The 14792-nt window shown below is 37.3% G+C and overlaps 1 protein-coding gene across 8 annotated transcripts in view; it reads right to left on the reverse strand.

Moving 5' to 3' along the window:
• Nucleotides 1-3590: 3590 nt before the first annotated feature.
• Nucleotides 3591-14792, reverse strand: part of NXPE3 (neurexophilin and PC-esterase domain family member 3) — a 33526-nt gene continuing 22324 nt past the window's right edge. For 7 of the 8 annotated variants that reach the window (XM_023527332.1, XM_023527335.1, XM_023527356.1 and 4 more), the window contains 3 exons: nucleotides 7512-7718; nucleotides 6982-7155; nucleotides 3591-5211 (listed from right to left, as the gene is read on the reverse strand). In XM_023527332.1, the coding sequence (XP_023383100.1) occupies nucleotides 4661-5211; nucleotides 6982-7155; nucleotides 7512-7718 (932 nt within the window). In that variant the 3' untranslated portion in view covers nucleotides 3591-4660. The remainder of the gene's footprint in view (nucleotides 5212-6981; nucleotides 7156-7511; nucleotides 7719-14792) is intronic. The other variant, XM_011386596.2, reaches the window with a different exon arrangement.

A 14792-nucleotide genomic window follows, 5' to 3' on the forward strand; every position in this document is an offset into this window, starting at 1 on the left:
CAGCAGCAGTTAAGCAGCCTTTTTCTCTAAGAACTCAGCGTCTGACCTGAGGCGAGAGGAGACCAGCCCCTCTCCCGGCCCCCTTTATAGCGCTAGCTCGCTTTCTGTTCACCGGTCTAGAAAGGGGTTGGGGGCGGGGGAAGCTAAGGAACTGTTCTCTAAAATACAGAATACGGTCAAACTCTCATTGGAAAGGGGTTGCGTGGGCACAGAGGAGGGGCAGAGGAGGCGGGGAGGGGGCCGCGAGGACTAGGTTCGTGGATTTTTTCTGAATACTGGAAATTCCCAGGCTAAAAAGGTACCGACCCGAGTCCCGGACATTCCCCTCCCGGGCGGGCACCAAGACCTGGACTGGAGCCGCGCAGAGGAATCAGAAGTCTATAAACAAAACATTTTTTTCTTAGGGATGCCTTTTTTAAATGTCTCAATGACCACTGCTAGGCATTAGCGTTGCTTCATTAGAGTCATCTCTTATTTCGCTTTTTCTGTATGGCCTCTGAATGTGTGTATGCGTTGGGGGCTGGGGTGGGGTCTCATCTTAAACAACATAGCTTTTTAAATATGGCAATCAAAAAGTAGTATCGCTATCGTGTATTGTCATCGGCAAATGAAAGGACGAGAAATCTGCGACAAATAAAGCATTTGCCCTGTAACCTGGTGATATTTTCGTGGGGTGGGGGACGGTAGATGGAGTGAATTTAAAAAGAATGAACCACTGCACAATGCTAAAAGGATTCTTCCTATGACATTTGGTTTCACTGTGGATTCTTTCCCTTCTGAGACACTTACTACTGTCATCTGTGTATTGCTTTCCCTCAACTGCCCTCCGTCCCCCCACCCCGCCTCCACGCAATTACAATCCAGCTTTATAATTAGGAAATTCCTGGTCCTCCAGTAGGAAAGGGCATCTAAACACCAGGAGGTCTTTCTTAAAAGAAGTCTAATTTCCTCTCATTTAATGCAGAATATTAAAAATCAAAATATAATACACTCAAGTTCACACTTTTTAAAAATGAAAATGTAAAAGTTCACTTTCAAGAGACAGGTTAGACAGAAGTTGGTGAGGTGCATTTTGTGCCCTTCTACCTTCTGTATCCTATAAACTTCTGCCCTAGACAACCCTCTTATCTTTTACCCACTGCCCCAGATTTCTAGGCGTGCCTAGCACTCGGGAATGGTGATCTCACTTTGAAAGAGAAAAAAGAGCACCTTGGAGATCTTACTTACTGCACATTGAGGAGTCAGGCATTCTCAGTGCGCTGAAAACGTACTGTAGACATAAGTCCTTGGGAGAATAATGCTTAGCACAAGAGAATAAATACACTTAAGGTGGGATTTCTGGCATAAGTGACTAGCTAATGTAATGTTAAAAAGCCGAATTTACCCAGACCCATGAAGATAATGTTAAAAAACTTTTTTTGAGGGGGGGGGTAGGAAGGGTTGTTAATTTCTCCCCCTTAGATGTTTATTTCCCTGTACCTCTCAGTAATTGCTATTTCTTTCAATAGGGCCCGGAAATAGACTCATCTCTGACGTGTAACACTTGGATATGTAAAGGCTTACCATCTATATTCTGGACAAGCCCTCTGATGTATCAATCTAAACTTAATACCTGAAGCCAAGAAGTGTCAGTTGGTATTTAATAAAATGATGGTCGTTCAAATTGGTAAAATGAATCATAGCAGAACACCAAAGGTCTGCTTTGTATTTGCTAAAGAAAGGTTACTCTTAATAGATGACTTCTATAAAATATAATTTGACTTCTATAAAATATAGATGAGGCTTATTATGGATTCTCCCTTTCACAAATAGTATCAAGTCAATCATGTGAGTTCCAGAATATGAGATCCACTAAATGTAATTAAACCTGTCAGGTTCCAAAATAAAAATCCATATTTTAACCCAATGAAATTGTATGTAAGCCACTGTTTTAATACTTTATTATAAACCTAAATGTCCAACCATAATAGCCAACTTATATAAATAACGATAACATCATTAGCTGAACTCTTAGGTAGACTTTTATAATTTAGTTATGAAAACTACTTAACATAGAAAAATATTTGTATGTTAAATAAAAAAAAACACAAGTTGCAATTACATATTCTGTGATTACAGCTATGTGGTTAAAAAAGACTAGTAGGGAAATATACCAAAATGGTAATAATCTTTGAGTTCAGATGATAGAATTATGGATTCCAGCCATAAATTTTCTTCTAGATTTTACAGTTTTTAAAAATTATGATGAAAACAGTCATGGGGATGTAATATACATAGTCAATAATATTGTAATAACTATGTATGATGTCAGATGGGTACTAGATTTATGAGTGATCACTTCATAAATTATATAAAGGTTTAATCCTATGTTGTACACCTGAAACTAATATAATGTATTTTGACTGTAATTGAAAAAATAAAAAATTATTTTAAAAAAATTATGATGCTCTTTATAATGGAAAATATGTATTTAAAACAAACTATATTATTTGGCTGACATGCTAATATTCACAACCATACAGTATTGGCCTAAAACAAACTTTTCAGAAGACATTAAAATATTATATCTAATCGTCCTGAGATTTAGATATTTCAAATTCTATTCTTATGCATTTTTTAAAAGCTTCAACAACAGAGAGTAGACAAAAGAGGTGACTGAGAATACTTCAAGAAACTGTGTCATCAAATCTTTAGGATCTTATATCACTAAATAACAGAAACTGAATAAGATCACAAGAAAATATTTGCACAAACAAGTATCATCACTCCAAAGCCCTGAGAGGCACTGTCCTCTCCTTGAAATACTCCTGGGAGGATGATGACTCAGCCTTCTCCAATAATTCCTGAGAAAATTCTCAAAACTTCTTTCATGAAAAAGAAAACTTCTCTTTACAAAAGTACAAGTTGTAGTTGAAAAGGGCTTTGGACTCTCATATACCTTAGTTCAAATTCAAACTCAAGTTCCTCATCTATAAAATAAAGCTAATATCACCTACACTATTAGATCATGATCAGATATTTTTGGAGTAAAGCCTCTGAAATAATAGACAAGGAATATTATTTCCTTAGTTCTATTTTACCTCTTCTGTTAGTGTTTCTCAATAGTGTAGCATACCACCATTGCATCAAAAACACTGGGCATTTGTCACAAAGGGTGATTTCATGATTCCCAAGAGGCATAGTTCCTAATTCTGCATTTTTATAAAATGTTCCAAGTGATCCTTACTCTAAAGTGTAAAGACCATTAAAATTAAGCTATCTTAATATATTTAACTACTTGGTACTCTTCAGACTCATAATTTTAAAATCTTCATTCCTCAGAGATACATATTTTATAAACTTGAAGGTGGCCCTCAAGGATAGGAAAGATCTTAGACTCTGTTTTAAGTTAAAAAAAAAAAAAATTATTTGACCCATTCTTCTAAGAGTACATTTTTCCATGTATTAAGCATCTGTCTTCAGTTCTAAAGTCTCCCCAGTTTCTTCACATGTCCATTTAGGGATAACTAAAACCAGACTGTAATCACATAGGCTGAAAAAGAAAAGAGTACTTACTAAATGGCTCCAAATTAACTTAAACTCACTTAAAATTAAAAGACAGTCAAGTAAAATTTATTTTAAGATAGCCAGTAGGAATAGCAGCTTTTTACTTCCAAGAATGAGAGAAATGTGTGTACCTTTACCCGAGTCAAGAAATACCCATCATAGATTTCAATATCTAACTTTAATTTCTAATTTTGGTATGCAACTCAAAATAAAAACCAAAAAAGAAATACTTGAAACAGATGGAAACAATTTCCACATCTTTATAATAAATAGCATTCTTTACATAAAAGTCAATTCTTAAAACCCTCAAACTTCAGAACACAAAAATAAATTTCCATTTACAGATTTCACCCTTCCAGTTTCAAAAGTGGTTATTTTAGAATAAGTATTCATCATGTAAAATTTAGCTCAAATAAATAACAATCACCCAATGCAAATACCAATTGAACACGGAGATTTTTACACATACGGCTTTCGTATCTCCCTTTTGCTCCTTTTCTAGATAAAAGCAGGACATTGTACATATTCTCACTAGAATTCTGACCAAGTACACTGGTCTTTTCAAGTAATTCAGAAAAAGTAGATCAAGAGAAACTCCTGAGACACGGCAGGCTTCAGTGTGTTACAGGAGCCACCAACTACAAGCCTTGTTAGTTCACCTGCTGAAGATGCACTAACTGCACTGTTCATGCAGATATAGTCAATTTCCCTTTTCAGATGAGCTGCAAATACTCCACTGCCAGGCAAACTAGTCCGTTCCATTTAGGTCAGAACATTTTTCACACTTTCTAGCACAGTAATATCCTCTCCCAGGAGAAGCTAGTTCAAACACACTCATTAACTTCTTTGGTTACAATGGCAATACAGTGTGTGGAAGCTGTTAATAATGGTTCTCCCATGGCTAAGTCAAGATTGGAGAACATCTTATAGGTAACTATAATGTAATCTGTATTTTCTAAGCTCCTTACTAATCATTACACAAAGTCCAGCTCTTTTTGAAGCGTTCTGCATAACAATGTAGCCATCTTCCCATAGAGCCACCCATAAACTTTCAGGAATGCAGGAGATGTAGAAGGTCACTGAAAGTAATTCCTCCAGTCCTCTCCAGGGCAGGCTAGGTCTCCAAGGGGCATACAAAGGACAAGAACATGTCTAGTTGGTTCTTCACAATAACTTCATCTGGATGTAGCTTGTGGGGTAGATAATGGGCCAGGGTCATCTCCCAGGCATCGACGAGATATACTCCAATCCCTGAGAACATCTTCCGAAGGATGGTGTCCAGCTGAAAGTTGTACCAGTCACTGTTGAAAAGGCTCACCTCAGGCCCCAGTTCTTGGGCGTTAGCTGTCCGGATGACTATCACGGTCTTAGGGCTTCGATCCAAGAGCTGGACCACTGCTCGGCGGATGTTTCTGAGCCGCCGGATATACACTTCCAAGGGGAAGGTGCTGAAATGAGACCACACCGCTATGGCAACCACTGTGTTCTTCCCTCCCACGATGCCATTCAGCTCATTCGCCACATAACGGAGCTCACTGCTAAAGACAGTCGTGAAGCGGATCGGTGGACCGTGGCAGCGGTATTTCAGCAGAATATTGTGCTTCTGGTCCACCGCAAGGAAGGGACCCACATTCTTGGGACTACCCAAGTTAAACTCCACTAAATCTAAAATAAGGAAAATTCAAATTCATAAAAGTGTTTAAACCAAGCATACATATTTTCTTTACTCTTAGTAGCTTCAAAGAACAGATTTTAAAATAAAAGTACAAAAACAAAAAGGTACAATACAAATATAAAAGGAATACCTAGTTCTCATTGCACCTTGCTGCCCCCTTCTCAATGGACTTTCATTCTAACATAATTATCATTTAAATCACTCCATAAACATCACATCACAAGTAATAACACCAGTGACAGATTCTATACCTAGGTCTATACCTCAGAAGCAAAATAACCTGTTTACCACTACTTATTAGGTCTAGAAATCTTCCTGATTGCACTGATTGTTGAATATCTAAAAATTAACTTGGCATTTACACATTATTCTTCTAACAGGTAAATATTCTTTCTTTATGAACACATAATAGTAACCAAATACCTCTTTTTGTTATTGTGTAACCAAATACCTTTTTGCTATAAAGGAAAGAAAAGAGCGACTGTTTCTTCTGACTTTCAATTTCACCCTATGGGTGGAAAATCATGTTAATATCTTAGGGAACGTCTATCTCTGTCATAAGAATAACAAAGACAGCAGCAGAAGTTAGAATTCTCTTCTCTCTGCACCCCCTTTATCTAAGTTGTGTTTCAAAGACCAGCTCCTCCAAGATCGTCTGAAGATTCCAGGAATCACTGATTCCGTTACTCCTAAAAACCTTTGTCTGTACAATTCATCACTTAACATATGCTCCATGAGAAAAGAGGGCCTGTCTTTCCTAAATATTCCTATAAGTGCCTTACAGAAAACAGACTAAGTAACTTTTGGCAACCTAATTCAATTAACATTCCCTAAGACCTATTTAGGGCCAACTACTACAGTGCTGTAAGTCAGCAATGCTCAGATGGAGAATTTGGTCCTTCTGAAGAAGGACCAAAATATAACTGTCCTATGTTACTCTTGAGGGTTAAAGTAAAAGTTTCACTTTTTTTCTGTGCAGTCCCAGGTTCATCTTCTAGATTTTCCTGCTTAATTCATTACTACTTAGCATTTATCCCCACTTAAATTGACTAAAAGCTCAATCTACCACTTTCTTTTGATTAAGATCAAGCACTGACACAAAGTTTTATCAGGTGAAAATCTCTGCAAACGCTATGGTGGAAAACGATCAAGACACTATAATCATTGCTATAAAAGGGAATAACCGAGCTACGTCATAAGAACTTAAGAATCAAGCAGCTCTCGGAGGGCCCTGCCTGGTCAGCATCAAATCATGCCTAGCATAGTGCCATACAAATTACTTCCTTTCTCTTGATGTTTAATTTATGCTTTATCAACCAGATCTCAGCTGTCTGAGTTCAACAAAGAAACAAGCAAAACAAAAATTGGAATTAACTTTTCACTTTTTGGGGTCATATCTATTTCCTCTTTTTCTTCTAAAAATTAAATGTAAAACTAAGTTGATGTAATAAACAAGAGAGAAAAAAGAAAAACATCACAAACAACAACTCACAATAAACTGAGAATTTGTTTTATGACAGTCTCTGCCCATATATAGCCATAAAAAACAGTTCCCACAGAACTATTTATTAGCTCTCTAAATTGTAAGCAGGGTCTTCAGAATCCATCCTTCCTCACCCTATCCACACCCCTGCCAGGAAAAGGAAAAAGCCCATTGTTAATAAAGTATGGAACTCCATTATGTGGGGTTTATTACAAATCTGGAGAGTAGCCCCAGAGTCCAGCAGTGAAACCAGGAAGCTAATACCGCTGGGACTTACCTGGACAGGCTCCCTCAGTAAGAGCAGCTTCATCTCGGAGCCACCCAATGAAATGCCATCGAATAACACAAGGATGGCTTTGCTGCATGGATATCTTAAAATGAACTCCAGTCTGTTTGGCTGCTTCTTTCCGGTTAAATCTCTTATACCAACTTGGAGTTGGACCAAAAAGAACTAAGAGAGAAGCAACTGGAAATATTAGAAGTGAGAGACACCCATGAGGTGATATTGTTGAGCTGCCTCAACTCACATGGAGAAGTGAAGCCCCTTTGAAAAGCAAATGACTTGCCCAAGGTCACACAGCTGATCAGTGATATGAGCTTCAATAAGAATCCAGTGCTTCCATCAATATATCACAACCTCACCACTGATCAGAAACTATCTCATGTCTCTCCAGGTTAGGATACCTCTTTAGCCCTACAGAGAAATAACTGTTTTTTCATTTGATGCCTTTCTTCAGGCACCCAAGTGAGTCTGCTTATTTCAAAACTGATTTCGTGCATATGGGAAACAAAAAGCAAAGTACCTACCTGGAACAAATGTAGTTAGGTATTCAAACCATTGCCTGATTGTTGAGTCACCAAATAAATACACCACTTTTCTTTGTAAGCAATCTGTAATATTGTCAGGGTCGTTAAACTGGCGCATCTTAAACTTTCTAGGCCTCCACTGATCTTTGTAATAATACCCAGAAGGAAAAGTTCCGGAGCCTTGAGATAGTTCTAGGTTGCTCGTTTCTGAAAAGAAAAATGAAATTAAAAAAAAGAGAGAGAGAAAGAAAGAAAAATTCTGAAATTCTCCTCCAACAAACTGTACACGAAAAATGTTCCAAGAAACACAATTATGCCCCTATATTTGTTAGCCTGATGGCATATGGGAAACATTTCCTGCCATTACATCTCAAAGAAATCCCAGACTTTTCCCCTTTTACAGAAGGTTCTCCTTTGCACAAAAATGGGAAGATCTGAAATGGGCATGAGGATGTGGGTGGACAAAAGGGAGAAAGGGGACGCTGAGCATTCCCTCTGATTATGCATGTTTTTATCAAAGCCAAAAATAAAGGCAGGCAAAAACCAAGGAAATGTGTAGAAATTAGCATTGTCCAGCATTATCCCAGAATAGGAGAAGAGTTTCTCATTCAAATGCCTGCCAGGCAAGTAACAACTTAAACTCATGTTTTACATACGCACAGTAATAGTCCACTGTTTCTCAGCCCATTAAAAAGAAAGTTTTAAGCCATAGGTCCCAATCAAACATTTGAATTGAAAACCACCGTTTAATACAGAGAACCAATGACATACAGTCTAAAGAATCATTCCCCACAATACGAAAGGTTCAGAAGGTCTTTATGTACAATGAACAATATTAAAAATACATCAGCCCTGTGTATTCATGGTTGTAGCCTAGCTACACATGGTAACACAGTGACAGGACCCTTTCAAAGGAAGAGTCAACATCCTTCTCCCTAACACCTCCCTTGGAAAATGCCACTGTAGAAACAACACACGTTACATGCTTCAAGACAAACAGACAGGGAGGTTAATATTTCTTGCAAATTTACTTCACACCAGACACTGTTTTGAGCATGTAAATGTATTATCTCACATAACACTCACAGTAATCCTTTAATATAGTCCTATTATTATCCCTACCTTTCAGACCAGTTAAGCAAAATAACCTAGGCCCCAGAGCTGGTAAGTAGTGAAGCCAGGACCTGATCCTAGTAGGTGAGCCCCTAACCCATACTCTTAACCACTGTGCTTACCCTGCCTTTCAAAAATAGATGTTTGTAGAGATCAGCCATTTCTTTTTGGCTTTTTCCCTGATGGCACGCACTTATTCATTTCTAACACTTATTCAAATCCACGATCTTTAGAAAACCACCAATCATTTTATATCACTTCCTTTACACCCCAAGGTTCAAACATTGATCATAATCCAGTAAATCTATAGTCTCACCTGTTAAACCACAATGCTTCAATAATTCAAAATCCAAATGCTTTTATAACTCAGAAATTTAAATTTGAGTCCCTATGTGACTATTTTCATCTAATTTGATTTTGTGATATTATCCATATTAATTCAAAATTATTTTGGTTTTATTCTCAAGAAATGTGCCCTATTTGACAGATAATGCCTATTTAACCTTTTTTCTTAGGCATCTGCTAATTTTTTGCAGGTTCAGGGCCTAAACTGAAAAGTAATCAGCATTTCTAAAAGTTTTGTTTGGCAAATGTGATTATCAAAGAGAAAACGAAAGATAATGTAAAATTTTTTGTTGTTACCAGAATTGAGGGCATCAAAATCACCAATGTGCTGGAGAGGTCTGTGAATCATATGCTGTGGAAGTTTAGGTATCAGAGTTGAGTTCTCATTCAGAACAATCCATTTCAACACAGATGTTGGTAGAAGGGGTGGCTAAGAGACAATAACCACACACGCATTGGACTGAACACCACCGAGATATCTATAATTTCCTCACCCATATGTTGCCCTAAAATTCTTCAAACTATGGGATTCTGGATGAAAGATAAAATATGTCAAATATGTTAACAAAATATGTTAAGTACCTTGGTAGGTACTTAAATATTTATTGAATGGATGAAAGGATGGATGAGTGAATGAGGAAAATGTGGAGATAAAGATGAATTAGGCTTCTGACTAAAGATTAACACCCCTTTACTGTCTTCATTCAAATATTTATTTGCCTTATTCAAAAACAATATTTCAACATGTACCAAGTGTGGCTTTACCATGTTACCACACCTTGTCCAAAGCTCCCTTGGTTATATCAGCATGTCATGGCTGCACAGGCCAGAACGCTTCAGAGCAGACATCTGGGGCCCAAAGAGAACATTTACTAAAATGGGAATTAAAAGTGATTTTGAAGTTACAATTTTTACCAGGGTTAATTCAGTAGACTCGACTATTCTGTGTCAAATACATGCTATAAAGTGTATATCACACAGGAAACGATTACCATTTTTATTCAAATGTTAATTATATATACTACCAGAGTTAAGCAAATCAATTACCAAACCTGACATTAATTCTTTAAACAAGCAGCACTAGATAATATAACATATTTTTTAAGTAAAATACATGTACCTATATTGCCCTCTTATGGTCAAGTTGGGACAAAAACATTTTCTGACTAATATGACTCTAAGCAGTCTGAAGTTGTTTAAAAAGTCAGCATTTCTTAAAACTCAAAATGTATTTCCACGTAAGATAACTGCCTCTTCGCTCAATAATATAATCCCTAATATACTATACACATGGACTAAAAATAATTAAAAAACAGAGTTCTACTCAATTTCATGGTTACCCTGAATATAGATGGTAAAGGAAGACGTTTACATAAAGGTGGCTGTAAAGGCAAATATAAAGATCTTTATGCAAAATCAGAAGGGATCGTTTTGATTATTTGAAGGTCCATGCTTCTCTAAACTGTCTTGGCTTCTCTTTAAAGCCCACAGCTTACATTTTCCTCCAAAGGGCGTCATCCTATGTCATTCATTAGCCATTATGAGAGCCATTTGGGCCGCAAATGGGACAAAGAGAAGCAGAGAGATAAATTTCCCTAAGCTATCTAGAAAGAGCTGGAGAGGGATATAGTGTGAATTAAGGGTGGGGTATATGTGTGTGTACACGTGTGCACACGTCCTTAATTCTATGGCTTGGAATCACCCGCAGAAGAACAGTAAAAGATGGCCAAAGGGGAGTGCATGAAGGGGAAGAAAGACGAGACAAGAAAGAAGTGGAGTCGAGCAACACCTCGACCATGGAGCAGGACAAGTACAGGAACGCCTGGGTGCCATCTCAAGGACATAAGGAAGGAGGGCAGTGTGTGTCAGGCTGTGTAGGCACGCCCAGTCAAGTGCTGGGCCAATGAGAAGGTTCTAGCTACGTGCAATTTAATGGTTTGAATTTGAGTTTGAATTCCTTCTTCAAAACCTTGGGAATTGGTTTTTTTTCTTTATATTTTTGTCCCCTGAAAGCTAAGCATTTTACAGAGGAAAGCTTAAAATAATATATAGGTAGAAATACCTGTTAGATTCAGAGAATGTTGAAAGGGAACTCAGAGAATAGCTCATCAACATATCTTTTACAGGTGAAGAAAGCAAGTCACAGAGGCACTTGACAAAGTTTCTCAGAGTTGTAGGGACAAGTAGTGGTAGAGGTGGTACTATTTACAAAAATATACATTCTGTTACTGATACAGTTGTGGGAGTGGGCTTCCTTCCTCCAAATGGTGTAAGTTAGTTGGATTTTATATGTAGGATACGAGCCCTTTGATTTTCTAAGTTAATTGAACTTGCACCTTGGTTTCATTATCTATAAAGTAGGTTAGTTTCTAGTTTAATATAGAGGGTTATTGAAAAGCCAATATTGTAATTATGTGAAAGTATGTTTTTAATAGTAAAGGGCTACACTGGAATGCTAGAAATATTCTCTGTGTTCTAAACATTCTACATCTTTTTCTGGGTGATAATGTATTAGTTTTCTGTTGCTGTGTAATACATCGCCACAAATTTAGTGGTTTAAAAACAAGGGTCATTTATTACCCCACAGTTCCATAGGTGTAGAATCTGGGGTGTGGCACAGCAGGGTTTTCTGCTCAGGTCTCACAGGTTGAAATCAGGATGTCAGGAGGCTGTGTTCCTTTCTAAAGGTTCCGTGTAAAATCTGCTCCCAAGCTCATTAGCGTTGGCCACATTCAGTTACTTGTAGTCATAAGGAACTTTCTTCTTTCCTTTATTTTCCTTGTGACTGAGTTTCTCATCTCCTTACTGATTGTCAGCCAGGGACTGCCCTTCAGCTCCCAGAAGCTGCTTACATTACTTTTCACATGGCCTCCTTCATCTTTAACCAAAAATCTCCCTCACCTGGAATCCTTCTCACACTCAAGCGCCTTTCTTCAGGAAGAACCTGGCTCCTGATAAGAGCTTATCTGGTTAGGTCAGATCTACCCAGGATAATCTTTTTTTTTTTTTTTTTTAGTCAACTTTGTCATATAATTGAAGGGAAAGGATTAATAAGGGCATGGATCACTGGGAATCAACTCAGAATTTGGCCTACCACAGTTACAAAGAGATGTACAAATGTAAAACTCCATATGCTTCTGATCTGTGTGCTCCATTACATATATTCTAATAATGAAAAAGTCAGAAGCCATCAAGGTCCCTAAGCCAGGTTGATAAAGTCAGAAGCCATCAAGGTCCCTGAGCCATAAGGCTATGATAGTCTGGGAACCACAGTACAGATGCTTAGGAAAATTCAACAGTAATGGTGACACTGGGAAAGCTTGTAAGAAACCAGATACTTGCCCTTGATAAGGTAGTCTAGTCAAATTAAAAGCTGTATTGCTTTCAGGGATGACAGCTTAGGGAATATAGTCAATAATATTATTTATGTATGGTGCCAGGCTAGGTACTAGGCTTATCACTTTGTAAATTATATGTCTAACCACTATGCTATACACATGAAATTAATATAATATTGAATGTCAACTATAACTGAAAAAAATGCTTAAAACATAAAAATAAAATAATTTTTTAAAAAGCTATGTTGCTTTGCTTTTGACTAGAATTATACTCATGCTTGGAGGCAGCTCTGGCAATCAAGCAATCCACCAGACTCTAAATACGTATCTTAGAATAAATTTACCTTGTAGGAAAATCATTTAATACATAAATAACAAAATTTCATAGGAGAAAAAAACCTTCCACAATATAAGATTTATAAGTGAAATAATAAAGATGGAAAAACTATGAACTCTTCCAAGGCCAAGGCAAATAAAATACAAGATGGGCCTGAAGCAGTCAGGGGGATCATTTTATGAACTATATAAATGTCTAACCAGTGCACTGTACACTTGAAATTAATCAAATCGAAAAAAAAAAAAAAAAAAAAAGACGGGCCTGAAATATCTGTGGTGCCATAAAGGAAGTACTCAAAAAACAAAAACAAAAACAAAAAAACAAGAGCACGTCAAAAGGGCAAAGAAGCCAAACTGGAAAAGTTCTCAATTGCCAAAACTGGAACAATTTGAACAAATTAATTGGATTATAACCCAAAGAATGAAATTATTAATCATGAATCCATACTAATAAATAAATTAGGGAAAGAAGGAACAACTCTTCCTTACAGAAAAATTCCAATTAACAAATGTCTTAAGAATGGGACATGCAGTAAGTCACTATTAGACCACAGAAATAACTGCTGTAGGCAAGCTCTACTGATGAATACTAAAATTAGTAGGTGAAAGTTTAAACAGAAATAGAATGTTTATGTAGTCTCTGTATTAGTTTCCTGTGGCTGCTATAACAAATTACCACAAATGTAGTGGCTTAAAACATCAAAAACTTATTCCCTTACAGTTCTGGAGGCCAGAAGTTCAAAATCAGTATCAGTGGGCCAAAACCAAGGCGTCAGCAGAGCCATGCTCTCTCTGGAGGATCTAGGGAAGAATTTGTTTCCTTGCCCTTTTCTAGAGCTGTATTCTTTAGCTCATGGACCCTTTCTCCCTTTCTCCATTTTTAAAGCCAGCAGCATGGCATCTTTAAATCTCTCTCTGCTTCCATCTTCACATCATCTTCTGTCTTCTATATGAAATCTCTTCCCTTCCTCTTAAAAGGACACTGTGATTGCATTTAAGGCCCACTCAGATAATCTGTAATATCTCTCATCTCAAAACCCTTAACTTAATCACACATGCAAAGTTTATTTTGCCATATAAGGTAACACTCAAAATTTGAGGGATTCGGATCTAGATATCTTGGGGAGGAGGGTGCATTATTTAGCCTACCACAGTCTCAAAGTAGCTCCCCAGAATACTGATTAAATACAAAGAGAGAGTTATCAAAGTTCATGGTGGAGAACTCTGGCAGACACCACGTTAACCAAGGGATCAAGGTTAACATCATTAGCATACTGACATTATGTGCCCCCTTTAAAGGACACACCACATTTCTGTGATATTCTTTCCAAAAACGCATAATCTCATTCTAATCATAAGAAAACATTAGACAAACCCAAATTTAAAGATAGTCTAAAAAAACCATTTAACCAATGTTCTTCATAAGTATCAAGGTCATGGAAGATAATGAAAGATTGAGGAATAGTCACAGAGGGAAGACTAAGGAAAATATGGTGACTAAATGCAATGTGGGATCCTGCACTGGATTCTGGAACAGAAATAGAGCATTAGTGGAAAAACTGATGAAATCCAAATAAACTAAATAGTTTAGTTAATAATATTGTACTGATGATAAATGTTCTGTACTTAAGGTGTTAGCATAAGGGGAAGTTGGATGAAGGCTATACGAGAACCTTGCATTATTTCTGCAACTCTTATTTAATTCTAAAATTATCTGAAAACAAAAAAATTTTTCAGAGAAGGAAGGAAAGGAGGAAGGGGAGGATATGAATCCTTCGTTTAAAATCTTTGAGTGCTCCCTGCTGGTCACTATGGTGAACTTCAGTGAAGTTCAGCCAAGCAGGACTTCTTTGATGTTATAAAAGCAATTGCCCTTTTCTTTCCAATTATGTACAGCACCTGATCCAAGCCAGTTTTCTCAAAGCCAGGCTATTCTGCACCTACTGACTTATGGTTGCTTTCTTCCTCTAAAAATCCATCAAAAGCCTCACAAGTCAGTGAATCTGCCTTTCCTCTAAACACAAGAGTATATCACAAACCTGCAATCACTTCCCAGATGAAACCCAAGACTTGTCAGGTGCAAGTAAACCATCTAAAGCTCCTCTCACGAACCATCGCCCTGAACACCCAAAGACATTCACAAGGGGGG

Source organism: Pteropus vampyrus, unplaced genomic scaffold, assembly GCF_000151845.1.
Source record: "Pteropus vampyrus isolate Shadow unplaced genomic scaffold, Pvam_2.0 Scaffold1, whole genome shotgun sequence".
NCBI lineage: Eukaryota > Metazoa > Chordata > Mammalia > Chiroptera > Pteropodidae > Pteropus > Pteropus vampyrus.